This window comes from Choloepus didactylus, chromosome 1 (assembly GCF_015220235.1).
Source record: "Choloepus didactylus isolate mChoDid1 chromosome 1, mChoDid1.pri, whole genome shotgun sequence".
Classification (NCBI taxonomy): Eukaryota; Metazoa; Chordata; class Mammalia; order Pilosa; family Megalonychidae; genus Choloepus; species Choloepus didactylus.
Window position 1 is genome coordinate 108,683,107 of NC_051307.1, and position 27,452 is coordinate 108,710,558.

Consider the following 27,452-nt stretch of genomic DNA (forward strand, 5'->3'; position numbering starts at 1 on the left):
CCACCTTCAAGTAATTGCCCCTAACAGGGTTCTTATGTAGAATCCTCTAAAAATAAATTTCTCTCATAAAGGAAGGAGAGCCTAAAAGATCAAGGGACATCAGAACTCACAAAGCCATAAAAAATAAATAAATAAATAAATAAATAAATAAAAGTGGTGGATTCCCCAAGCTCAGTAGTCTTCAGGTGAACTGCAAACCCAATGCATGGGCAGCATCCATCTGGCCTGTGGCACTGCCACCATGGGACTTGGGGAAAAAGGGGAAACTACCCAAAATGATGCTCATCCTATTTGCTGTGCTGTGGGTAATAAAGTCTTTTGTCTCTGACCCAGGAGTCTCCTGTCTTCTGTCAACATCCATGAGACAATTACAGGCTAACTTACTAGCGTATAAGAGTAAAATCAACCCCCTGACTTGATACCTGTGACAAAGACAGTGAATTATTTTAGTTTCCCAAACAAGTCATGCCCTTGAAGGCATCACAAATGCTATTCTCTTTGCCTAAAATATTTTGGCCATTCGCTCGCTTCTCTTGTTGAACTCTGCCAGTTTCTCTGAGAAGCCTTTTTTCCATGCCCCCCAACCCTCTGTCCCCAATTGGGTTGTTTCTTTCCTTTAAACTCCCACAGCACCCTATGCTTCTTTTATCACAGCATTTCTCAAAATGTATTGTAATTGCCTGTTTATTTGCTTGTTCCCTCCTCTCCCAATAGATTAGGATCTCTGAGGTCAGAGATGGTGTTTTATCTAAATCATATCCCCAGATTTAGCCCATTGTCTGGCATACTGTAGGTGTTTATTAGGTATTTATAGAAAAAATGAGATATAGGATAGAGATATGCATAAAACAGTATAAAAGTACCAAGGAACGGCATTTAAATCAGCATAGAGGTCTGGGGAAGTCCTCCAAGACAAGGTGACATTTGACTTGGTCTGAAGGACAAGTTGGTTAAGAAGGTAGAGAAGAGAGAGGTGGGAAAGGTGTTTTACGTAGTAAGAATGTTACATAAACACACAGAAGTGGGAGCTAGCATGGTGCCTTTGAGAAACTGCAAATGATTCCCTATTGCTGCAGCTAGGGTTAGAGGGATGGAATGGCAGCAAATAAAGCTAACTAACAGGTAGACAAGGGCCGAATCATGAAGAAGTTTGAGTTTTATCTAAAAAGCTAGATTTCCATTTCAAGCTTGGACTTTCTGTTGAAGTTATGAGGAACATCCTCTTAAGTATGTCATGACATAATACAGTATGATGCCGAAGAATGCATAGTAATTTATGAAAACTTAGGTTGCAATGTTGATTCCTCCAAGAACCAGCTCTGTAATGTTGGGCAAGTCACTTCATCTCTCAGAGCTTCTGTAAAACAGTGACAATATCTCTTCAAGGGGTGTTTTGGGAGGATTAAATATGGCAACATAAAGTACCTAACGTACACGCATTATAAAAATGTTCGTTTTCCCTCCTTTTTCTCTTCTTGGCCTCAGCTTCCTCATCTGCAAATGAGGTGAAGGCCTGGCTGCTCTCTCAGGTCCACCCGGGTCCAGGCTCAACAGAGGGGAGTAAGGTGAGTGAGAAAAAAAGCAGTCAGCCCAATCCCTCCTGCTGGTCCCGCCTCCGCTCAGGCGCACGGGGGTGCTCTAGGTTGCTCCTCAGTGCTCTATGGTTCTTCCTTCGCCCCGGAAGTGCTTCCACCGCGGGGGTTGGTAAGGTCGGGCCATGGTGGGCAGAGGTTGGGAAGATGGCGTGGCGAGGCTGGACACAGAGAGGCTGGGGTTGTAGCCAGGCGTGGGCTCTGCCGGTGGGTGGCCGCAGCTGCGAGGACCTCACTGCGGCCTTGGCCTCGCCGCGGCTGCTCGGACGCAGGTAATGGCTGCCCTCCGGGCTTGTTGCCTCCCGGCTCCCAAGCTCCTGCCGCGCATCCTCGGGGGCAGAGGCGGTCTGGGTCCCTTGTTCTGCCCCTGGCTCACTACGGTCTCCTCAGATGCCCATTCCTTCCTGCTTCCCCTCTTCTCTCGCTTCCGTCCAGTCCTTGCTTCTTGCCGAGCTGTCCTGTCACAGAATACATAGGGACCGGTCCAGCCTTTCGTGAGCCCGCGCTGCCCCCTTCCCCTTCGCGAGGGACGTGACAGGAAGGAAAACTAAGTTTTCCTGAGGGCTAATTGCGTGTCAAGCGTCATAATGCGGAGAGGGAAATACTGAACCCATTTTTAAAATGAAGCAATTGAGCTTGCCTGAAGTTGCATAGCTGGTAAAATGGCAGAGCTGAGATGTTATTTTCTATCAGTCCAATTATTGAGATTTTATCCTCTATCCAATCAGTAAAGCTTATGTTCCACCACAACAAATTTATTTCGCCATTAGAGCGCTGAGAGGGCAGCGTTAGACTATTTCTGTCATAGAAGAGGCTTTTCTGTTGAAGAGTTAAGACAGTGGAACATTAGAAGATTTCTCAGGTCTTTCGGAGTAGGGGCTGTGTGAAGAGTATGGTGTATCAGTATTTTCAACTTTTGAATTAGAATAATTCTAAATTACACACTGAGGGGAAGAGAGAAATCCCTGCACCCTCTGGTGTCTATCTGATGTATAACTTTTTGAAATTTGTTCGTTTCTAATCTTTCATCCAAGATTTCAACCCTCCCAATTTCTGACTTGGTTGGATGGGTGCCTGATTGATGGTGGCAAGGAATATGCGGTGTTTATCATCACGTGGTTTAGCCAGTGGTAAATAATTGAGGCTCCAATGTGGTGGAGCAATTGCCTAATCTTAAGAATCACCTGGAATGTTTGTAGAATATATTATTTCTCAGGCCCTACCCCAGTCCTTCCAAACCAGAATCGCCAGGGAAAGGTAGAAAAACCTTTTTTTAAAAACAGCCACTGCAAATGACACTCCAAATGAATCTTATCAGGGAATTTGTGAATAGCTTGTGTAGGTTTTATCTTTAATGATACACTGTAACATAGGTCTTTAGGCAATGATCTTAAACTGGGGAGATGCAGAATGAAGAGATACAAGGTTAATTGAATCGGTGGTCAAAGTAAGAATTCAAATTGATTATGGTGATGAATGCACAACTACATGATGATATTGTGGAGCCATTGATTGTATACTTTGGATGGATTTTATGGTGTGTGACTATATCGCAATAAAATTGCATTAAAAAATATATAAAAGAGTTCAGTGGTCCTGATTCTATTCAGTTCAGATTGAGTGGTTTGAGGGGGAAGAAAATATGTATATGTCTGTTAAGCAACAGGTGTGTTAAATATTTAAGATTTGCATTCACATCACTGTACTGGTTCAAAAGGGAAAGTAAAAGAAAAAAAAACTTGATAAGGAACTTCCAGTAAAAAGTTGGAGGGAAGACTATTTGAAACAACAAATGAAGAATAAACACACGGGCCAGTGTGCAGAGGTTGTATGAAATACATTTTCATACCTACCTCCAGAGGGAAACTAGAGCAATTAATGGCTTAAAAAGAAAAGGATTCATTTGAGGATTTCTTGGAGATAGTAAGTATTGAACAGGATTTCAAAGAATTTCCCAAACATCTAGGTAGAAGAGAAGAGATGGTATGTCAGTAAAAACAGTTCTAACGACTATTACTATCTAATTCTTTAAACGTTTGCTATTTATGTGGAAAGTTTGAAAATGACATTTTCATGGTTACATTGGAAAATATGCATTAATGAGTCTTTAGGTAAACCTGAAATAGAGCATATGCCTCCTTGTCTCTGGAAATGAGCACCTGAAATTAATAAAAAACAGGAGTTACCTTGAATATAATCTCTATTTAGGTCTATTTTAGTATGCAAAAGAATGACATCAGTGATACATTAAAAAGCAGTTCTAGGCCCAATCCATATGTTGCTAATAACCTTGAGTGGGGCCAGGAATTTGCATTTTTAACAAGCACTGTAGGTGGTAATACAGCGCAAAGTGACCCACCAGTCAAGAATGGTTTTTACATTTTTAAAGGACTGTTAGTTAAAAAAAAAAACAAAAAACAACAAACACATTATAAATGGTCCACAAAGCCTTAAATATTCACTATCTGACCCTTTAAAAGGAGAAAGTGTCACTTGGGATCTTCAGAAACTTTACATTAAACTTCGGGCAGCTCTTCTGAAAACTAAGGTTTAGGCTTGAAAGTAGAAGCCTGCTTAATTTGTCAGTTGTATGGAACTGTCTAAAGGAAGAAAATAGTTGATTATAGAACTTAAAATATCTTTAAATTTTTAAAAAAGTTAAAATACTTGAAAACTTAGTAAGTTATTTTCTCTGTTTAACTTGCCATCTGTTAATTCACAATGGGTTTTAAATAATTTTGGAATACTAGATTTTATGTAGAATTTTCCTCCTTAATCTACTTTGTTTTAAATGGAACAAATCTTTTTGTGCATGTGGTTGGACACATTTGTTTTAGTCCATTTCTGCTGATAGATTGTTGTATAATAATTTATTCAAACAATTCTTTAATAAGAGATGTTAGTTCTGATCTGTACATAACATCTTTCTGTGTTGCATTGTCTTCATCCTTACATTCTGAAAACAGTTCACAGACCGTATGTCATCTTACCATGAAGCCAAGAAATGACTTTTTCTGTTTATACCTTATGGGATAGTATTAAAAAACTGAACCATAAATGTTCTGGAATTGTTTGTGGTGATGAATGCACAACTCTGAATTTACTAGAAGACATTGATTGTACACTTTAGATGGATTGTATGGTATGTGAATTTATCTTAATAAAACTGCTTTAAACAACAAAAAAACTGAACCATAACAATCGTGTGGCTAGTGGTAACTCAGGTATTCATGAGAGCTTCCCACTTTGAGCACATTTGATTGCTCCCACAAATATCCACTAGTTGTTGGCGGAAGGACCTAAGCAGCAGAGCTAAAATGCAGATCTGCCTTCATGAGGCTTTGTATAAACCTCAAGAGACTCTTCCGCCATCTACTTTATTGTATTGCTTCACTTTCTGTTTTCCTAAGTTACCTTTGGTAAATCATGTATTACGTTGTTTATTTTCCCATCTTACATACCCATCTGAAATGAGTAAAGCTAAAAAATTTAAATCTGTGAATAAGATCTCAAACATTTACCATTAGAGACATTTGTTATGAGCTTTTCCAGGTTTGTTTTGCAGTTTAAGAAATTTAAAATGAAAGTTCTCTTAAAGAGAGAATGTACCTTATATAATGTGTAATGAGGATACAACTATATCTTAAAGCATCCTTATGCCACAGAAAACCCAACTCCAACCAATCTGGTTTATGAAGTTGAAAAGTTCAGAGGAAGGACTGGCTTCTGGTGAGATAAGATCCAATGTCTTAAATTGTCAGCAGGACCTTTTTTTCCTCTGTAACTTGACTCTGCTTCCTAAATATTGGCTTTATTCTCTTAACGCTATCTCCTTGTGATTGTAAGACGGCTGCCAGCAGCTCTCAGGACTATATATTTTCTAGGTTCAAATCCAGAAGAAGAAATTCTCTTCCCCGGTATCGCAAACAAAATCTTGAAATTGAATTTCATTGGACCTGATTTGCTTAACTTGGGACACAAGTTCATCCTTGAATCCCTTGAAGTTCCCAGGGCATGGGATGTGCATGTTGGCTTAAGCCAGTCAGGAGCGTGGTGTATCTCCGAAAACAAAATGGCTAGAAATTCCAGGGTACTTTTAGGAAAGAGAAAGAGGGCATGGATCCTGGGAATTAGTCAATAAATGTTTACTGTAGTCAGCCTTAGTGAAGCTTTTGTATTGGAATAGTTTGTTTTTAAATCTAGTTAGTTAGGGTTAATTTGTAGATAACAAACCATTCTAGTTTAAGTAGAAATTCAGCAGGTTATAAACTTGGTTCTAGCTCCTTACTACTCCCAGTATTATTTTGTGGATCATTAACATAGAGCATCATTTTGCACAGCGGTTGACAAACTTTCTGAAAAGGGCCAGATAGAAAATATTTTAAGACCACATATAGTCTCTGTCACATATTCTTTTTTTTTTAAAGCAACTCATTAAAAATATAAAAACCATCTTTAGCTCCCCTTAAAGATGTAAAAACCATTCTTTAGCTGGAGAGCCAAATAGTTTGTCAACCCCTAATTTAGGAACTCATTAGAAACGCAGAATCTCAGATCTATCCCATCCACCCCTACTGAAGTAGAGTCTTTGAGTTTAACAAAGTCCCCAGATGATTTGTATGTAAAAGTTTTTTCCTAATCCTGTGGCAGATCTCAATCCTGGCTGCAATTGAGAATCACCGGGAAGTTCTAAAAATTACTGATGGATGGGTCTTACCCCCATGAGATTCTGATTTTAATTAGTGTGTGATGGGGCCCTGTGTGGTATTTCTTAAGGGCTCGCCAGGCTGTTCTTACATGTACCCAAGACAGAGAATTGCTGCTCATGACTAAGCTTTCAAAATCGTTAACTTGCTCTGCCACAACAGGTGTGGTAGATTAAAAGACATGGGCATACCTTATGAAGCTTGTTACTGCAAAGAAGAGGCTAAACCTGCTTATAATTGTGCCTAAGAATCTCCCCCGGAGTACCTCTTTGTTGCTCAGATGTGGCCCCCTCTCTCTCTCTCTAACTGAGCCACCTCAGGAAGTGAATTCACTGCCCTCCCCCCCACATGGGACCTGACTCCCAGGGGTGTAAATCTCCCTGGCAACGCAGGATATGACTCCCAAGGATGAATCTGGACCTGGCATTATGGGATTGAGAATATCTTCTTGACCAAAAGGGGGATGCAAAATGAGATGAAATAGTTTCAGTGGCTGAGAGATTTCAAATGAAGTCAAAAGGTCACTCTGATGGACATTCTTATGCACTATATAGATAACACCTCTTAGGTTTTAATGTATTCAAATAGCTAGAAGTAAATACCTGAAACTATCAAACTCCAACCCAGTAGTCTGGACTCCTGAAGATGATTTTATAACAATGTAGGTTACAAGGGGTGACAGTGTGATTGTGAAAACCTTGTAGATCACACTCCCTTTATCTAGTGTATGGATGGATGAGTAGAACAATGGGGACAAAAACTAAATGAAAAATAGGGTGGGATGGGATGGTTTGGATGCTTTTTACTTTTATTTTTTATTCTTGTTCTGCTTCTTTCTGATGTGAGGAAAGTGTTCAGAAATAGATTGTGGTGATGAATGCATAACTATATGATCATACTGTGAGCAGTTGGTTGTACACCATGGATGATTGTATGGTATGTGAATATATCTCAATAAAACTGAATTTCTAAAAAAAACAAAAAACAAAAAACAAAAACATGGGCATAATATTTTGTAGCTTCTCTCATCCGGAGTCCATTTCCCCATCCTTTGGAGTTGGGTTGGCCTGGTGACTTGCTTTGAATGGCAGAAGTTATGTTGTGCATGCAAGGTCCAGAGCCTGGACCTCAAGAGACCTTGCAGCTTTTGCCTTTGCCTTCTTGGAACCTCCCGCTGCCATGGTAGGAAGCTCGTTAGATTACGGAATATTGAGATATGTGAACAGAGATGCCTTGCCGACAACCAGCACTAAGGCTGTAGCTATGCAAGAGAGGCCATCCTAGACTCTCCAGCTCCAGTTGAGCAGTCAGAGGCCTGCAGCTGCTTCAGTAAGACCAGCAGAATTGCCCACCTGAGTGGAGAAATTGGTTTAAGCCAGTAAGGTTTGGGGTGGTTTGTAACAAAACAATTGATGAGATATCTGGGGAAGCTGCTGTCAAATCAGGATCTCCTGACTGTCTCCACCATTATTTTTGCTGCAAAACCAATGCTTCTGTCCTTGCCTCCCTTACTAAACTCAGGCCTGAATGAAAACATTGTGCCAGTGTATCTGATTAGCAGACCCTAATCACATCTGGAATCCTAACTGCAAGGAAGCCTGGAAATAAAAGAGTTTTTAGTTTAGAGTGCACATGACTGTACTCTAGGAATAGGAATAAGTGTTCAAGGAGCTAAGACACAGTATCTAATTCTGTTCAACAAGTTCTGTATGTCCAACTATAATTTCTTATATGCACTCTTAATATATGCATCTAATAAACTCTGAACTTGACCCTAGGACCAACTTGATGTCTAAATTACTCTTAATATCTTCAGTCCCACATTTATTTCTGGTATGAATCTCAAGGTAAATATTCTAGGCAAGAGATTTAGCTTTGCTTCAAGTTCAGATCCCCAACCTGGTGGTGGTGTACTCCTTTTCAGACATTGTGCTTCAGAGCTTAAAGCATTGATGAGATGTGGAAGAAATATTCTTTCATTAGAACTGATTGAGTATGTACTCTGTGATATTAAGCTGTTGGAAATAGAAAAGGATCTCACCCTTTATATTTCTTGATCTCCCTAGGAGAGAAGTAAATGGTAGAAACCAACAATACTGGGTTACAATTTGTGATCATTCTTGTAAACATATTCCCTCCTTTGTTTTGACCCATCATGGTGTTTCTTGTTTTGATTACTAAATTTACCAGACCTAGCTCCCAGTTACTTTGAAGTACTTAATAAAAGCAAAATCCAATTGCAGAGGATTAACCTGTGCCACTTTAAAGATTATGTCAGATAGGAAGGACTTGAACTGCAAGTAAGCTGATGGTTGTTTAAATAAATGGGAGGGGGTTGATATTTAATATAAATTGATTGGAGATAGGTGGCTACTGTCTTTGGCTCAGTGGCTCAAAGATGTCAAGGCTAGTATCTAAATTCCTTGACCTTTCTCTTGGAATTCAACATGACTGCTCCAGCTCCAAGAATGTTTACTTCCTTACATTTCTGATTAAGGCAGAAAAACAGAGGGGTAAACAAAACCCTTCCAAAGTTTTGCTTTCCATGAGGCTCCTGGAAATTCTTAAATCTCATTTAGCCAGAACTCTGTGTGATATGGCCAACCCTAGCTATAAGGGAAGTTGGAAAAGTGAATATATTTATCTTTCCTAGCCTCTAAAGAAAAAATAGGCAAGAGAAAAAGATTGGGAATAGAGTTGGGATTCACTATTCAACAGCGTTTGCCAGAGAGTTTTCAGAAGACTGTTAATATGTTCTGAAGTGAATTCAGAGTCATTCAGAGCAATACTAGCATTGTTTGAATAAGCTTCCAAAGTAGAATACCCTGAAAGGAATAGCACTCATTTGGAAGTATAAATTCTGGATTATTACACGTTTCAAGTTAAATTACTTTAGCACCCCTTGTTTTAGTTTCCTTGGCTGCTCAAGCAAATACCATGCAGTGGGTTGGCTTAAACCATGGGGATGTATTAGCTTACGGTGAGATTAGGAAAAAGAATAAAACTGCAATTTTAAGTATTTTAAACAGTGGCCACAAAGGAATTGTTCAATCTCATCTTCCAATGTCCCATTTGGTGCCTCTTATTTTTCCCTTGTTATTGAGTGGTACCACCTTCTACCCATCATCCTTGGCCCCTTCCCCTTCTTTCTTCTAATGGTTAATTATTGACCTTCTCTCTGTTAGGGGCTGGGCTTGGTGATAGAGATGCAACAATGAAAAACACATCATAAAACTGGTATTCTAGTAGGGGACACAGGCAATGATTGAAATAAATATAATAAGCCTAAAAAGCAGGCAAGAGAAAAAGATTGGGAATAGAGTGAGACTCGGTATTCAACAGTGTTTACCGAAGGATATTCGGAAGACTGTTAATGCATCCTGAAGTGAATTCACAGTCATTCAGAGCAATATTAGTATTGTTTGAATAAGCGTCCAAAGTAGAATACTCTGAAAAGAGTAGCACTTGTTTGGAAGTACAAATTCTGGATTATTACATGTTTCAGGTTAAATTACTTTAGCACTTCTGTTGAAAACCTAAAACAGGATATTTTAGGAGTGCAAAGGAGAGACCTATTTAGACTTGGTAAGGCTTCCTGGAGGAGGGAGATGTATGGCTGGAATTCTCAAGGGCACAAAAAGTTAACCAAAAAAAGGGAAGTATGTATGTACCAGAATAAGGGAATAGCATTATCATAGGTGAGAGAGCAAGGCAGATCGTGGGAGCTACAAAGAATTCGGTATAACAGGAGTAGAGAGGATTTGGAGCAGGGGAGGGAGGAAGTGGCAGCGAGAATTGGGGGGGGGGGGATGCAGATTAAAGGACTCAACATTGTGCTAAGTTGGTGGTGATGAAAAATTATTGTGGGGTTTAAAGCAGGGAACAATATTACATTTGTGTTTAATACAATGTTGAAGAATGGATTGGAGTGGGACAAGATTGGAAGGAGGGAGATCTGTTAGGAAATGATAAGAGTATTCCAGGCCAGAGGGGATGATTATCTGAGCTAAGAAGTTATATTGGAGATAATGAGATGTAGTCAGATTTCAGAGATGTTAAAATAATAGAATTGTTTGAACTTGGAGGCTAATTTTGGCAAAAGAGTGTTTGGATAATGAATAATGCTACAGTTCATTTTGATCATTAGCTCCTCAAAAGGAAGGGAAAATTCTAAAGGAGAAAGAGTGACTTTAGTTTTAAATGTATTTGAAGTTAGATGCCTTCTGGACAGTGAAGTGGAGATAGAAGCTTGGAGCTCAAGTTAGAGTTCTGATCTAGAGATACAGATTTGGACATCATCAGTATATATGGCAACAAAGTTGTGGAAGAGATCATGCAGGCACTATGTGTGGACTGAAGGAAGGGGTGGGATATAGACCCTAGGGACCACCATTTAAATTGGAGGGGGGTGGTTGGGGGTTGGGAGGACTCAAAGAAGGATTCTACAGAAGTGACTGAAAAGAATTGACCAGCACAGCGGGAAGAAAACTGGGAGATTATCATGTAAGTTAATTTCAACAAGATGTGGGCAGTCCTTGAGTATGTTTAAATGTAGGGACTAGAGTAGGAATGAAAAAGTATTGATCGACAGAGTTCGATTTTATTTGGGTGGGAAGAATAAGAGAGAGAGAGAAAGGACTCCCAAATGACTTCTAGATTTTTAGCTTCAATGACTAGGAGGACTATGGTACCATTGAAAAAATAAGGAAGTCAGAAAATGGAGCTGTTTGTATCGAAGGAGGATGAGTTCCATTTTGAATTTTGGATTTGAAGTAATTTGGAATATATCCAGGTGGAAACGTTCGATATATAGTTGGAAATACAGAACTAGAAAATTGAGATTAGAACCAAAGAAATGTATTTGAATCACTTACTTGCTTAGAAGTGATTCAAGCCATAAAAATGAGTTTATTCTTTTGTTCAAACAAAATGGGAGCAGCATCTTGTGTCAGGGGCTGGATTACAAAGATGGTGAAAAGGCCTGGCCCATCTCTGCTTTCAAGGAGTTTTGAGTGGTGGGAGGATAGAAACTCGAGATACAGTGAGAACAAACAAGTAGCCTCTACAGTATCTGCCTGGGGGAAGTTACAGTTTTATAAAAGAAAATTAAGAGTCCTTCTAGAATTTAAATGTGAGTGTGTAAAGGAACGATTTGAACTTCTGAGCATATCTAGGAGAAAAGGGGAAGCTGACAGGAGTTAAAGATCAAATTAAAGGGTAGGGGTTGCAGTCTTACAGAAAGTAGGATTGGGAGGCATGATCAGTAGTTTCAGATGTTTTGAGGAGGTTAAGTGCTAAAGACTCATATAAGAAGACCTTACAAATAGATTGGTTGCCCCTAAATGGTAGAGAATAAATGGTGGGGTGGAGTGGGGGATCTATCAACTTATAATGATCTTATCAATTCTTATAAAGGAATACCTTACAAATACTTACAAAGGAAATAAGTTGAATTTGGAATAGGTTCAAGGATAATACTTAAATGTAAATGATTGTTCTGGAAATTGACCATACTTCAAACAAAATAACAGTGGACACTGTTTATAAACTACTAGTTAGCAACTATCACTTTTTTTTTCTTTTGGCCATGTCATTTTTATTTTCTTTATTATTATTATCTGCCTTCATTTTCTAAATTTACCATAACAGATATATCATTGTTTTTATACTTGGCAGAACAATATCATTTTTTTAAACAAAACACATTTATCTGTACACACATTATGGTAATCTTTATTGATGTTATGGAACTTTCTGGTTGGAAAACTGTAGAACCTAGTATGAAACTGCATATCCTTCCTTTATGATCTCAGATTTATTTATATAAAGCCAGAATGGATTTTACTATAATATACGTTTTTCTTCAGATTAACAAAACAAAACAATTGTAACTTGACCTGCCAGTTGTAAGAAACAATCCATACAGATTCTACATACCCTTCACCCCATACCCCCTGATGCTAATCTTGCATAACTGTACAATAGCATAACCAGGAAATTGATATTGATAAAATCCTTAGTCCTTATTCAGATTTCACCAGTTTTACGTGCACTCATTTTGTGTGTTTGTGTGTGAGTGTGTGAATTTAGTTCTGTGCAGTTTTGTCACGTGAAGATTCATGTGGTCACCTCCTAGTCATGATACAGAACAGCTCCATCTCAAGGACCCTTTTATAGCCACAGCCACTCCTTCTCCCCTCCCTAACCATTGGCAACTAATGACCTGTTCTCCATTGCTTATAAATTTGTTATTTCAAGAATACTATGTAAATGGAACCACAGGGTGTGTAACTTTCTGAAATTGTTTTCCTACTCTGCCAGTCCCTGTCTTTTAATGGTATAATTAGAACATTCACATGTAAGGTAATTGCTGATATGTTAGAGTTTATGTCTGCCATCTTTTGTTTTCTGATTGTTTCCTGTTTTTTGTTTTTCATGTTTCTCCTCTTTTTTTTAAAATTCAGTTTTATTGAGATATATTCACCTACCATACAATCATCCATGGTGTACAATCAACTGTTCATAGAACCATCATAGAGTTGTGCATTCATCACCCCAATCTATTTTTGAACATTTTCCTTGTACCAGAAAGAATCAGAATCAGAATAAGAAATAAAAATAAAAAAGAATACCCAAATCGCCCCCCTATCCCACCCTATTTTTCATTTAGTTTTGTCCCCATTTTTCTACTGATCCATCCATACACTGGATAAAGGGAATGCGATCCACAAGGTTTTCATAATCACACTGTTACCCCTTGTAATCTACATTGTTATACAATCGTCTTCAAGAGTCAAGGCTACTGGATTGGAGTTTGGTAGTTTCAGGTATTTACTTCTAGCTGTTCCAACACATTAAAACCTAAAAATTGATATCGATATAGTGCATAAAAATGTCCACCAGAGTGACCTTTCAACTCCATTTGAAATCTCTCAGCTATTGAAGCTTTATTTAGTTTCATTTTGCACCCCCCTTTTAGTTAAGATGTTCTCAATCCCACTATGTCGGGTCCACATTCATCCCCGGGAATCATATCCTGTGTTGCCTGGGAGATTTACACCCCTGGGAGTCAGGTCCCACGTCAACTACCACTTTTTTAAAAACTTTTTGTTGGTGGTGGTCTATACCTGACTAGAGAGAGAGATACACAAGTTCTCATACTGTCTCAACCTTATTAGCTAGCTTGTTTAACTAGGATAGAAGATATGTTTTGGAATGCTTTGAACTATTAATTTTAACTGCTTTTTCAATATGAAATTTGCTGCTGTAAATTATGTGTTTTCATATTTTACATAACTGCTCTAAATTACTGATTGACTTGATCATTTTCTGGGAGGAATCTCCATATTGCTGGTCGTCTTCGTAAAATCCTTTTGTAATGAAATGACCCTTGACACTCCTTACCAGTGGAGTTATTAATATGCCAGGTCAAAGATTAACAATACTGTACTATACATTAATAGCTCATACTAGCCTCAGTCGAGTTTTTAATAAAAATGACAGTATTTTAACATACCTCTCTCTACATACAGTCCGATTCCATAAAGTAGATTAAGCGAAACAGGGGAAAGTAAAGGAAAACCAAATAATTTCAGAACATTTTATCCTTTTTTAGAGAGAGGAAAATCATCATCAGATAAAATCCTATTCATTGCTGCCTTGAATTTAGGAATTATTGAAAACTCCTTTGCACTTAGATTTAATTATGAAGTTAATTTCAAATATAAGTTACCTTATTAAAAAACAAGAAATTTGCGAGAGTCACTTTGCTCTAGAAAGGGTGTTTCATTGCTTTGTAATAAAAAGAATATTTTTCTGTAATCTGTTGTTGAATGACAACTAGAATAACAAGAAAATGTACACAGGACCATATTTACTTTTCTCACTTCTCTGCATCCCTACAATGGGACCCTATTTGCTATATAGGCTTACAGAATTATACATCATATTTAGGATATATGTACTCTTCATTTACTTAACTATTTTCGATCATTGTTTTGCTTTGCCAAATTCTGTTAAGTCAGTGATACATTCAATTCATTATTTATGCATGCTTAGATCATGAACTTGTACCCTCTCAAAAAACAAAATATGTCAAGTTAGGTATTAATGCTATAGGTTTTGAAGGGAAAGACTGTATCCAATTTTTTTTCTTTTTTGGAGAATTTTAAAACACTGCATTTTATGGCTGTTCTCGTAAGGAATTAATATTCACCTCTTAAGGACTTGTAATGTGTAATTCTTCCTTTTGCCTAGCAGGAAAATAAAGAATTTTTTTTTAAATCTCTAGAAGAAAATGCTGAAAGCAGCTTTTATACAGTCAACATTCAGCTGGGGAAAGATCTTAATCCTTGTGGTTTTGATTAGGTATATAAGTATTTGGTATAAAGTAACTAGAATAGTTCATAACTTGTCTTTTCTGAAATTTTAAATATATGGAAGAAAATATATATCAAGAGTCCTATGGTGGGTAATAATTTCTTCAGATTCTAAAACAGGTATCTAGTGACTGTTTAATTGTTCGGTGACTGTTTAATTGTTCCCAAATTGCATCAAAGATGAATTAACAAATAAATAATGGAAATGGATAGTGATATGGAAATGGTGTGTAACTACGTATTACTTGTTTCTGGTAATCAAGTCTTATTTTTAAAAGAGTCTATTTTTCAGAATTGAGACATTTAAAACTTGTTAAAACTTCTTGCTAAAAAGAGAAGAAGTATTGTGTGTTCAAAATTTTTTCAAATAAAGAATTTATTCACTAAAAGAAAATAAATAACAAAGCCATTTTGTGCTGATTTGTACTGACAGCTAAGTTTTCCAGCGTATAGGACAGCCCTGATTCTTACTGTGTGAATGATAGATACAAACTATTTGACTGATGCAAAGTAACAGCCCAAACAAGTACTCTCTACAGATACATAATTTGTTACTCACCTTTTCCAGAAAGGTGGAACGCTACCTGGGACTAGGAGCTCCTTTTGGGCTGCCGAGTGAGAATAAACCGAAATGGTGATGATGCAGGCCAAGTGGGGGTCTCATAGAGGTTGATGCTTGCAAGATGCAGCCCTATTTCTAATCTGTTATTTTTCCCCTTATAGGTTTAACTTTTTTATTCAGCAAAAATGTGGATTCAGAAAAGCACCCAGGAAGGCTGAACCTCGAAGATCAGACACAGGGACAAGTGGTGAAGCATACAAGAGAAGTGCTTTGATTCCTCCTGTAGAAGAAACAGTCTTTTATCCTTCTCCCTATCCCATAAGGACTCTTGTAAAGCCTTTCTTCTTTACTGTTGGGGTAAGAACTCATGTCACTACGAGTTACCTACCTTGCTTCAGGTGCAGTGTTAAAGTGCTGTTTGTCCTTTTTGGGCTCTCTTAAAGAAAGGACTGATGGAGGTGGGTCAAAAGGATCTGAATAGCAGGATCATAAACTCTGGTTGTGGGGTATCCCAGATTTAATAAATGCTATTAGAATCTGGCTCAGTGATACAAGCTTTGGAAAAGAAACTTAAAGGTCTCTTATTGATACAATGTTTAAGTCATACTAAGTTGGTATTTTGAATATTACTTGAAAACTTCTAACTTTAAACAGGCCCAAGGGATACTGTGAAGTTAATAAAATGGGAAACAACTTAATGTTCCTTTCTGTAATGAAATCTAATAGGTTTCATTATGTCAGGTGTTCCTTCTATTGGCTTGTAAAAGCAATGAAAATGAAATACTGTCTTTGGAAATACATGTAGATCTAATTTCCCTTTTAGATATATTTTGTAATATATCTAATTTTATATAGTTTACAGGCTGTGCATTTGGATCAGCTGCTATTTGGCAATATGAATCACTTAAATCCAGGGTCCAGAGCTATTTTGATGGTATAAAAGCTGATTGGTTGGATAGCATAAGATCACAAAAGGAAGGAGACTTCAGAAAGGAGGTAAAGATAAATATTGCTTTCTTTTGTTCTAGTTGATCACAGTTTTTGAAGTCTGGTTATTGAATTATTTTTAGTTAAAGGCAACATTAGATATGAAGTCAGAGCACTTAATGTTGTTCTTTAGAATCATTTCATCACAGTAAGTATTCATTAATGTTTTGTATTGATTAGTTTGTACTGATATTTTGTATGTCTGGCACTGTTGTACTTGATGGTGTTCCAAGAAGTTTGTCCCTCTGCCCACATGCATCAGAAACCACTAGGTTGAGTTGATGAAAAAGGAGGGGTAATGGATGTCGGGGATGGTAGCACAGAATTATGAATATAATTAATATTGACTTGTACCCTTGAATGTAGTTAAAATGGGAAATTTTGTGCTTTATTTTGGTTATTACAATAGAAAGTTAAAAAGAAATGATAAGAAAGAAAAATCCCTAGGAATAGTTGTTAAACATTGATGTTTTGGGGCCTATTCCAGTCCTACTAAAGTTGAAGGGCCACCGTTTTATTTGTATCTCTTTGCTAGATTATTTTAGAGCATATATCACTATCATGGGGAGTATCATGGAAGCCTATAGTGGGGCTACCATGCAGATTTTAAAAAGCTTTCGGTGACACGATGTTTACATACCTGTGGTAAATACCCACAGTTTGAGCCTTTTAAGTATGTTTAGGGAATAGAAATACAAGAAAAAAGTACAAATATGGAGCTTTAGAGCTTTTCATTTACTTTATATGCAAGTTGATATCCCCTTTAGATAAAAATTTAAGTATTTTGTTTATTTCACTTGCCAGTACTTTTTTTGTGTGTGTGGTAACATATATACAACATAACATTTCCCATTTTAAAGACTTTTGCCAGTGTTTATTGAGCACTGAGGCCATAAGCTAATACATGGATCCAGCTCCATTTGGTTTTTAAGTGCCTTCATTTTTTACAACACACTGACCATCCAATTTGGAGAGGGTCGATGTACTCTTCAGTTTTCACATTCCTGGGAACTTAATCCTGGCCATGAGAGTCTGAGAAGGAAGTCTTGGGTTTTCTTCTTCCTAAAGATAATTTGAGGTTCTTGTAAGTAGAGAGAAGGATTCCTTCCCTCTTCTTGTTTTCCCATAGACACAAAAAACTTGAGCCCTGTCTGTTTTAGGAGAGGCTTTCTGCCAGAAGAACAATGGATGTATTATTTTCAGGTGAAAACTACTCTAACTAGCAGTAGATTTTTATTCAGTACAATATATTTGAGAACACAGTAAAACTGACCTATTATATAATCCTGGATCCCTCCAAAAGCTGCAGGTTTCCAGCACATCCATGTGTACTATGCAGTGTTGATACCAAATAGTGCTTTAAAGTAGCAAAAAATCACACAAGCAGTATACATAATCCTCATTCAAAAATGGATTTACATCATATCCATTTATGTTGGATAATGTTATAATTTATAAGATGTAAAACAGTTATAAGATGTAAAATTCATGCCCATTAAAGAAAATGAAACGATACATAAATATAACTTGGAGTGAAAGTCCTTATCCCCATGGTAGTGAAACCCCTGCCAGACCACTACATATACAGTGAATTAAGGTCTGAGAGCTCGTCCACATAAAATTTAATACAAAATAGAGTGGAATCACATACATATTTTTCTGCAGCTGGGTTTTTTATTTGTTTTTATCTTGGATTTCTTTCCATCTCACTATACAAAATCTGCCTCAATTTCATAGTAAGAATTTATTTTTTCTTAAACCTTAATCATGGAAAATTTCTAACTGATAGAGAAGTAGAACAAATAGTATAATGAATCCTCCTATACCCATCATCTTAACTTTAGCAGTTGCTAACACATGGCCAATTTTGTTTCATCCATGTCCCACTCATGGGCCTCCCTCCCTGTTACTAGATCATTGTAGAGCAAATCCTAGGCCTATTTCGTCCGTAACAATTTCAGTATATATCCCTGAAAGATTAGGACTCCCCTTATCTCCCTCTTTTTTCTCTAAACCTTGGTACTATTACTATACCTTAAAAAAAAATTAACAACTTTAGTAGAAAATATTTTTGGTTAAAATTCTAGAACTAGATGGGACCTTGGTGAATAACCACTTACTTGGTATCTGTATATATCTGATGGTTTGCTAGGTGCTTTATATTATTGATATTCTTTACAGTAGCATGGCTAGAGATCTATTATTGTCCCCATTTTACAGATCATGAAATTTAAGGTTAGAAATAATTTGTCTGAGGTCACAGAACTTATCAGTGTGTCTGTGTAGAAAATATAGGTCTGTCTGAATAAAGCCCATGTGCTTTCCACTCTACACATCTTCGCTATGACGGTTGTTACCAGTGAGTTTACAGATGAGAAATCCCCGTTTTATGTACAAGACATTTTCTTTCTGGATTTTCATTTTTCCTAGCCTGAAAGTATTTCATGTAGAGTGATAATGCAATTTTCCTTCTGTTTTAGATTAACAAGTGGTGGAATAACCTAAGTGATGGCCAGCGGACTGTGACAGGTTTGTGTTAGCTTACACGTTTTAGCCATTCAAGGGAAGAGAAATCAAACCAAAAGGTACAGTATGTCCTAGGCAATGGCTTTCATACCGTGCTCACCAATGGTTTAGAAGATATAGAATCTCTGTACCTACAGGCTAATATAATACTATAAAAATAGTGTGGCATCAAGGTTCACATGATGTGCTGGGGCAGTTATTTTCTAATTTTGATCTAGTATGATACCAAGCAAATGATCTGTACCTCTCAGACTAAGGTCTTCCTAAAGCTAGTAGGACAGTATTCCCCTTGGTCTTCTAGCTAATCTGAACGATGTAATCAATCGCTGTTTTCCTGTAATGCCTGGATTCTTAATCTTTAGAATAGCAAAACTGATGCTTGAATGCCAAATAGGTTTCAAGTGCCATGCTAGATGTGAGTGCATAATCTTACTAATCCTCACAAGAACCTTGTTAGTGCTATCCTCATTTTTTATATAGGGTGACTGAGGTTCAGAGAGGTTAAATAACTTCTCTAAGATCGCATAGCTAGAGAAGGGTGAATATGAAAATCAGACCCACTTTTTAGTTCAAATAATATGCTTTTTATTATGACCTCTCCTTTCTACTATGACAAATCACCACTCATTATCATTCTAGTAAACCCTACTGCTTCCCCCCATCCTGAATATCTGTGTGATGATTCACAGCCCAAATTACAGTAGATTGTACCAAGGTAGCAGGCTGGTACCCCAGGAAAAAAGGGAGCCCTTTTTAACTACCAGACTTTTGTCATTGTAAAATGAGAAAATGTACATGGTAACAGATTAAAATAGTGGTAAAGGATATACACAGTGAAAAGTAATTCTCCCTCAACCTGGGCTTCCAGTTCTGCAGTTTCCTTCCCCATAATAACCTTTGTCTCTTTAGTTGCTTGTGTATTCTTTGAGAGAGTCTATGTAATATAGGCATTTATATATCTATATCTGAGCAATATGTATTTAAGGTTCCTTCATGTCTTTTCATGACTTGATAGCTCATGTCTATATCTACATCTATAGCTATATTTATATATCTGTGTGTGGTTTAAAACGCAAATGGTAACATACAATACATACTCCTTTGTACCTTGATTTATTTTCCTTATTTGCCTTATTGCTTTTTTGTACATTAATTGGTGAATTGATGTTGGCTGTTATTTTCCTGTTTATTATTATTTTTAATAGACTTTATTTTTTAGAGCACTTGTCGGTTTACAGAAGAATTTCACAGAGTACAGAGTTCCCATATACCCTTCCCATTGCATACAGTTTCCCCTATTTTTAACATTTTGTGTTCATGTGGTACATTTGTAACAAGTGATGAACCAGTATTGATGTATTATTATTAACTAAGGTCCATAGTATACATTAGGACTCATTCTTTGTGTTGTGGAGAGTTCTGTAGGTTTTTGTATAATGTCGTGTATTCACCTCAGTATCATACAGAATGCTTTCACTGCCCTAAAAATCCCCTGTGCTTCAACTATTCATCCCCCCTTCTTTTCTCCCTTGGAAACCCTGGCAACTACTTATCTTTTTACTATCTCTACAGTTTTTCTTTTTCCATTATGTCATATGGTTGGAATCATACAGTCAGTAGCCTTTTTCGACTAGCTTCTTTCACTGAGCAATATGTATTTAAGGTTCCTTCATGTCTTTTCATGACTTGATGGCTCATGTCTTATTATTGCTGAATAATATTCCATTGTGTGAGTGTTCTACAGTTTGTTTATCCATTCCCCTATTGAAGGACATCTTGGTTACTTGCAATTCTTGGAAATTATGAATAAAGTTGCTAAAAACATTTGTGGGCAGGTGCTTGTGTGACATAAGTTTTCAACTCATTTGGATAAATGCCTGTATTATATGGTAAGCTTATGTTTAGCTTTGTAAGAAATTGCCAGACTGCTTGCAAAGTGGCTGTACCATTTTGCAGGCCCACCAACAAGAAATGAGAATTCCTACTGTTCCACATCCTCACCAGCATTCGTTGTTGTACTATATGTTTTTGAGTTTTTTTCTTAGTGTGGCACTAAGAATTACAATTAACATTCTAACTTGTAACAATCTTGTTTGAATTAATACAGATATAATTATAATAGCATGCAGAAACTTTGCTCTTCATATGGCTCTATTCCCTCCTCCCTCTTTTGTGCCATTATTGTCATACAAATACATTTTTATACAGTGTATGCCTGTTGACACAGATTTATGATTATCGTGTTAAGCAGTTGTCTTATAAATCAAATAAGGGGAAAAAATTTCTAATAAAAATACATTTAGGGAGAACCTAAGATGGTGGCTAGGTGAGACAGGGCAAAAAAACACCTCCGCGAAAAATACTAGCTAAAAACCAGAAAGTGACCCAGAACATCAGTTCCAGAGTAGCACCAGGCAGACAAGGTCTGCTAAATCTACAGAGACCATGCATTTGGTGAAACCAGGAGTCTGCATTCTGAAACGAGTGAGTGAGTCGGCTGAAAGTCCCTCGGCCACACTGCAGTGTGGGGAAACGGTGGGTTGGTGTTTGGAGATGGACTAGTTCTTTAAAAAAAGAAAAAAAAAAAAAAGGCCGGGAGCAGCTGCAGATACGACGGGGAGAGCCCCCCAGTAAAGCACGGCAGGAGCAGGCGGGGCTAACGCCTCGGTGTCTGGCGTGGAGGATACCCTTCCCACACCTGCTGCTGACTGTCTCAGGCCCAGGGGAGCAAAGGGAAGCCAAAGGGAGAAAGGACCGCACGACCTGTAGCCATCTCCCTGGCGGGTGGGGGACGCTCCTGCTTGGGGCCGGACCCACAGCCCAGAGTCACGCTGGGAAGCCCAGTGTGACGGGGAGTCTTTCCTGCAGCACTGCGCACATGCCACAGTGTCGGTCGTGGACAGTGGCCTTTAATACACCCACAGCTGATTGTCCCAGAGCTGGGAGGGCAGTGCTGTGCGGAAAGAGGGAAGTTAATGTGCCCTATTCAACCATCTTTAAAGCGGGCTGGGAATGTCCCTGCACAGCCCGGCATCCCAGGGCTTCCCTGGAGGCCGGCGCACACTTGTGACGTGGCACAGCCCTCCTCAGCAGAGGTCCTGGAAGAGCACAGCAGGGAAGGGGGAACCGCTCGGAAATTCCAGGGAACCTACACCAATACCAAGGACTTGTGGGTCAGCGGCAGAGAACAGCCTTAAATCTCCGGGAACACCTGGGAGGTTTGATTATTAAAGCTGCTCTTCCTCCCTAACCACTCAGACACACGCCCCTCATTCAGGGCGGATGACACCAACAACACACCCAAATTAAGTGCACCAGTTGGACCCCACAAGAGTCAGATCCCCACACACCACAAAGACAAAGTTGGGGAAAACTGACTTGAGGGGAGTAGGTGACTCACGGACGCCATCTGCTGGTTAGATAGAGAAAGTGTACGCCACCAAGCTGCAGTTCTGACATATTAGAGATCAAGTAAAGCAAATGCCAAGAGGCCGAAAACAACAGAAAATCTTACAGCATATGATAAAACCAGATGATATGGAGAACCCAAACCCAAACACCCAAATCAAAAGATCAGAAGACACACATTACTTGGCGCAATTAATCAAAGAACTACAGACAGGCAACGAGAGCATGGCACAGGATATAAAGGACAGGAAGAAGAGCATGGCACAGGATATAAAAGACATAAAGAAGACATTGCAAGAGTAAATAAAAAAATAAAAGGTCTTATGGAAATTAAAGAAACTGTAGGCCAAATTAAAAAGACTCTGGATACTCATAATACAAGATTAGAGGAAGTTGAACAGCAACTCAGGCTCCTCGAGGACCACAGAACAGAAAATGAAAGAACAAAAGAAAGAATGGGGAAAAAAAAATCGAAATGGATCTCAGGGATACGATAGATAAAATAAAATGTCCAAATTTAAGACTCATTGGTGTCGCAGAAGGGGAAGAAAAGGGTAAAGTCTAGAAAGAATATTCAAAGAAATTGTTGGGGAAAACTTCCCAAGCCTTCTACACAATATAAATACACAAAGCATAAATGCCCAATGAACTCCAAATAGAATAAATCCAAATAAACCCACTCCAAGTCATATTCTGATCAGACTGTCAAATACTGAAGGAAGGAGCAAGTTCTGGAAAGCAGCAAGAGAAAAGCAATTCACCACATACAAAGAAAACAACATAAGACTAAGTAGTAACTACTCAGCAGCCACCATGGAGGCGAGAAGGCAGTGGCATGACATATTTAAAATTCTGAGAGAGAAAGATTTCCAGCCAAGAATACTTTATCCAGCAAAACTCTCCTTCAAATTTGAGGGAGAGCTTAAATTTTTCACAGACAAACAAATGCTGAGAGATTTTGCCAATAAAAGACGTGCCCTACTTCAGATACTAAAGGGAGCCCTACCGACACAGAAGTGAAGAAAGGAGAGAGAGAGATAGAAAATGTTAACGGACATATATAGAATATTACATTCCAGGTCACTGGGACACACATTCTTCTCTAGTGATCATACATATTTCTCCAGAATGGACTGTATGCTGGGACATAAAAACAAGCCTCAATAAATTAAAAAAAAAAATGAATTTGTTCAAAGCACATTCTCTGACCACAATGGAATACAAATAGAAGTCAATAACCATCAGAGACTTGGAGAATTCACAAACACCTGGAGGATAAAAATGAGGGGTCATAAAAACATTCCCGGATAATCAAAAGCTGAGGGACTTCATCACCAGTAATCAGTCCTATAAGAAATGCTAAAGGGAATTGAGCAGGCTGAAAGGAAGGGACACTAAACAATTGGCTGAAACTACATGAAGAAATAAAGATTTCCAGTAAAGATCACATGGTAAATATAAATACCACTACTGCTGTATTTTTCATTTATAACTCCACTATTTACTTCCTACAGGATCTAAAATACATAAACTGTAATGATAATGGTTTTGGACTCAATGTAAAATATGCAATTTTTGACAAGAACTACATAAAGGTGAGGGAATGATGGAGTATAGGAACATAGTTTATGTGTCATATTGAAGTTAAGTTGGTATCAAAGAAAAACAAGATTGTTACAGATTTAAGATGTTAAATTTAAACCCCACAGTAAACACAAAGAAAGTGTCAGAGAATATGACCATTGAGATGAAAAGTAGAGTAGGGATTCTGAGAAGTGGGGGAAGGGACAATGGGGAGTTAAGAAATGAGAGTAGGGTTTCTGTTTGGGTTGAAGGGAAACTTATAGAAATGGATGGTGGGAAGGTGATAGCATTGCAACATTCTAAATGTGATTAATCCCACTAATGGAATGCTAGGGAGGGGGCGGAATGGGAAGATTTAGGCTATATATGTGTTTCCACAATTGAAAAAAAAAAAAGTCTAAATAGATGACAATTAAATGCCAAGGATGATCCTGGATGGGATCTGAGGATGGAGCAGAGGAGGCTCAAAGGGACACAGATGGGACACACACACACAAAAAAAAAGAAATATAGAAGGTAAGCTTTGTATCAGTGTAGAATTTCTTGAACTTCTTAGCTGCGCTTAATGAGATTGCATAAAAGAATGTTCTTGTCCATGGGAAAGGTATATGTGAATTATATTGTTTTTTCAAGGATGTGTGCAGCTTCCTATCATATGTTCAGAGGACAGAGCAACAGATAATGGATGATAGGGAGGGAGGAAAAGAAAGAAATGGTGGTGTGATAGGATGTAAAGGTTGTGGATTGGGGTATTGGGGGAGGGGGGAGCAGTATGATGGAGTTCTATGTATAGGGTTTGTACTGTTTTTGAAACTCTTCCTGTAAGATTGAATTTATTTCAAAATAAAGTTTATTAAATTTTAAAAAAATACATTTCTACTTACTTTTATATTTACCCACATATTTACATCACTGTTGTGCTTTGTGCGTTGACTTACTGTCTGTTGTCCTGTGTAAACCTGAAGGATTCTCTTTGGCATTTCTTATAGGGCATGTCTGCTAGTGACTGATTTCTTGATTTTTATTTATCTGGGAATGTCTCAGTTTCTCTAATTTTGAAGGATAGTTTTGCTGGATGTTGAATTCTTGGCTGACAGTCTTTTTCTTTTAGCACTTTGTGTCATCCTGCTGCATTCTGGTCTCCATGGTTTCTGGTTAAAAATCAGCTGTTAATCTTATTGAGTAACTCTTGTATGTGATGAGTGGCTTCTCTGTTAACTGCTTTCAAGATTCTCTCTTTGTGTTTGTCTTTTGACTGTTTGATTCTGGTATGTCAAGGTGTGGATCTCTTTGAGTTTATCTCATCTGGATTTCATTGAGTGTCTCAGATATGTAGATTAATGTTTTTAATTAATTTTGGGAAGTTTTTGGCCATTATTTCTTCAAAGGTTTCTTTTCTGCCCCTGTCTTTTCTCTCCTCAGTGTTTGTTGTAGTTGTTTGTTTAGCATCCTTTCTGTACTAGTTCTCTGAAGTCTGTATTCTTTGTGCAAAGAAGTGGCAATGGAAGTCTCTAGTCATTAGCTAATGATTGAGCAGAAATTTCCTTAAATGCCTGGAAACAGTAAATCTCCCTGTCTTTGCTAAGGGTCTCTGTGTTTATGTTGGTACACACCTTCAACACGCAGCCAAGCAGTTGACAACTCTGCCCTAGCTGTCACTTGCTGCTTACCCAGAGCTTTAGGATAGCCAGAGGTAAGAGCTCAGGGCCCTCTTAGGTCTTTCCTGAACATGTACACAGCCCTACTCATTCTCATGGCCTTCTGCATTCCTGAAAACATGAAGTGTTTAAAACCCCTATGGACATCTCATTCTCCGCTTTTCCTTTTTTTTTGGTTAGTCTATTGTTTGCCCCAACTGTCATCCACTGCCTCAGGCAGCTACAAAGTTACACTTGCCTGGGAGATGGAAGAAGATGGCAGCATAAAGAAGAATGGAAGTTAGTTAGTCCCCCTGGAGCAACTAATAAACAACCAGGAACAAATAGTAAATGGTCTGGAATAACTGCTGAGGAACAACAGTGACTGTCCACACATCGTGCACCAACCTGGATTGGGAGGAATGCCTGAGATCACAGCACAGAATCTGTGAATAGAAACTGCGGACCTGAGCTGGGAGCACCCTCCCCCCACAGCAGCTCAAACTGCAAAGCCTCGCTGTGATAGAGAGCAGCACTCTCTGAACGAGCAAATATACCTCAGTCCAGTGCCAACGGGGTTTCAGTTGGCAAACGTGGACTGCTGAATGCAAGCTACAAATCCCCAACATGAAGACAGGGGCTTTTAGTGATGACTGACCTTGAGGAGCCAGGGGACTCCTCTGTCCCGGGAGGGGGACCCCAGAGGACTGGGTGCTATCTCTGGCCGATGGATGAAACTTGGGACCATGTACTGGCCCTGAAAGGGGGCTTTCTCTCCCTTTTTCTCTCTCTCAACCTGAGTGGCTCAGTGGAGAAAGCCTCAGCCATTTTTAGTTTGCAGCGCTCTGACCCAGACAAGGGTGGATATAGCAGAGTCAGAGAGACAAAGAACCTATTTAAATGCAGATGAAAACTCCCTAGGGGTTGTATCTTCCCTCAGAGGAAGGAGGTGGTGCCTAGCTCTACTGCCTGCCTTCCATTCAGAACCAGACCCCAGAGCCTGGGGGAAACAGCCAAAACAGAAACTAAGGAGGCCACACCTCCTTACACCAGTCAGGAGCTACAGGCTGACAGGCGCCACCTGCTGGGCAGGTTAGGAAAAGCACAGCGGCTTGAGGCCTCACAGGGTGTGTCAGTCTTCTAAGACACACCCTTAGGGAAACCTGATACTGACTATCTCCCCCATCTGGGACCTGAGCCCATTCTGGTCTGGAAAAACCTGATTGGGGTAACCAAGGAAACCAGATGCCTAGACAACTACAACCTACACTAAGAAAAATGAAGTTATGGCCCAGTCAAAGGAACAAACTTACACTTCAAGTGAGATACAGGAATTTAAACAACTAATGCTAAATCAATTCATAAAGTTTAGGAAAGATATGGCAAAAGAGATGAAGGCTATAAAGAAAACACTGGGTGTACATAAGGTAGAAATCGAAAGTTCAAAAAAAAACTGGCAGAATCTATGGAAATGAAAGGCACAACACAAGAGATGAAAGACGCAATGAAGACATGCAACAGCATGTCTTCTCAAGAGGCAGAAGAAAACATTGACGAACTGGAGAACAAGACACCTGAAATCCTACACTCAAAAGAACAGAGAAAAGAATGGAAAAATACGAGCAACATCTTGGAATTGAATGACAACATGAAATGCATGGATGTATGAAGGAGAAGAGAAGGGAAAAGGGGCAGAAGCAATAATAGAGGAAATAATCAATGAAAATTTCCCATCTCTTATGAAAGACATAAAATTACAGATTCAAGAAGTGCAGTGCACCCCAAGCAGAATAGATCTGAATAGGCCTACGCAAGACACTTAATTATCAGATTATCAAACATCAAAGACAAAGAATTCTGAAAGCAGCCAGAGGAAAGCCATCCATCAAATACAAAGGAAGTTTGATAAGACTGTATGTGGATTTCTCAGCAGAAACCATGGAGGCAAGAGGGAAGTGGTGTGATATATTTAAGATACTGAAAGAGAAAAACTGCCAACCAAGAATCCTATATCCAGCAAAACTGTTCTTCAAATATGAGGGAGAGTTTAAAATGTTCTCTGACAAACAGAC

General features: G+C 38.5%; 1 protein-coding gene across 2 annotated transcripts in view; it reads left to right on the plus strand.

The window, feature by feature from the left end:
• The first annotated feature begins 1,691 nt into the window (after positions 1-1,691).
• Positions 1,692-27,452, plus strand: part of PARL (presenilin associated rhomboid like) — a 77,609-nt gene continuing 51,848 nt past the window's right edge. The window contains exons 1-4 of one of the 2 annotated variants that reach the window (XM_037839583.1): positions 1,692-1,864; positions 15,400-15,595; positions 16,094-16,234; positions 18,706-18,754. In XM_037839583.1, the coding sequence (XP_037695511.1) occupies positions 1,740-1,864; positions 15,400-15,595; positions 16,094-16,234; positions 18,706-18,754 (511 nt within the window). In that variant the 5' untranslated portion in view covers positions 1,692-1,739. The remainder of the gene's footprint in view (positions 1,865-15,399; positions 15,596-16,093; positions 16,235-18,705; positions 18,755-27,452) is intronic. The other variant, XM_037839578.1, reaches the window with a different exon arrangement.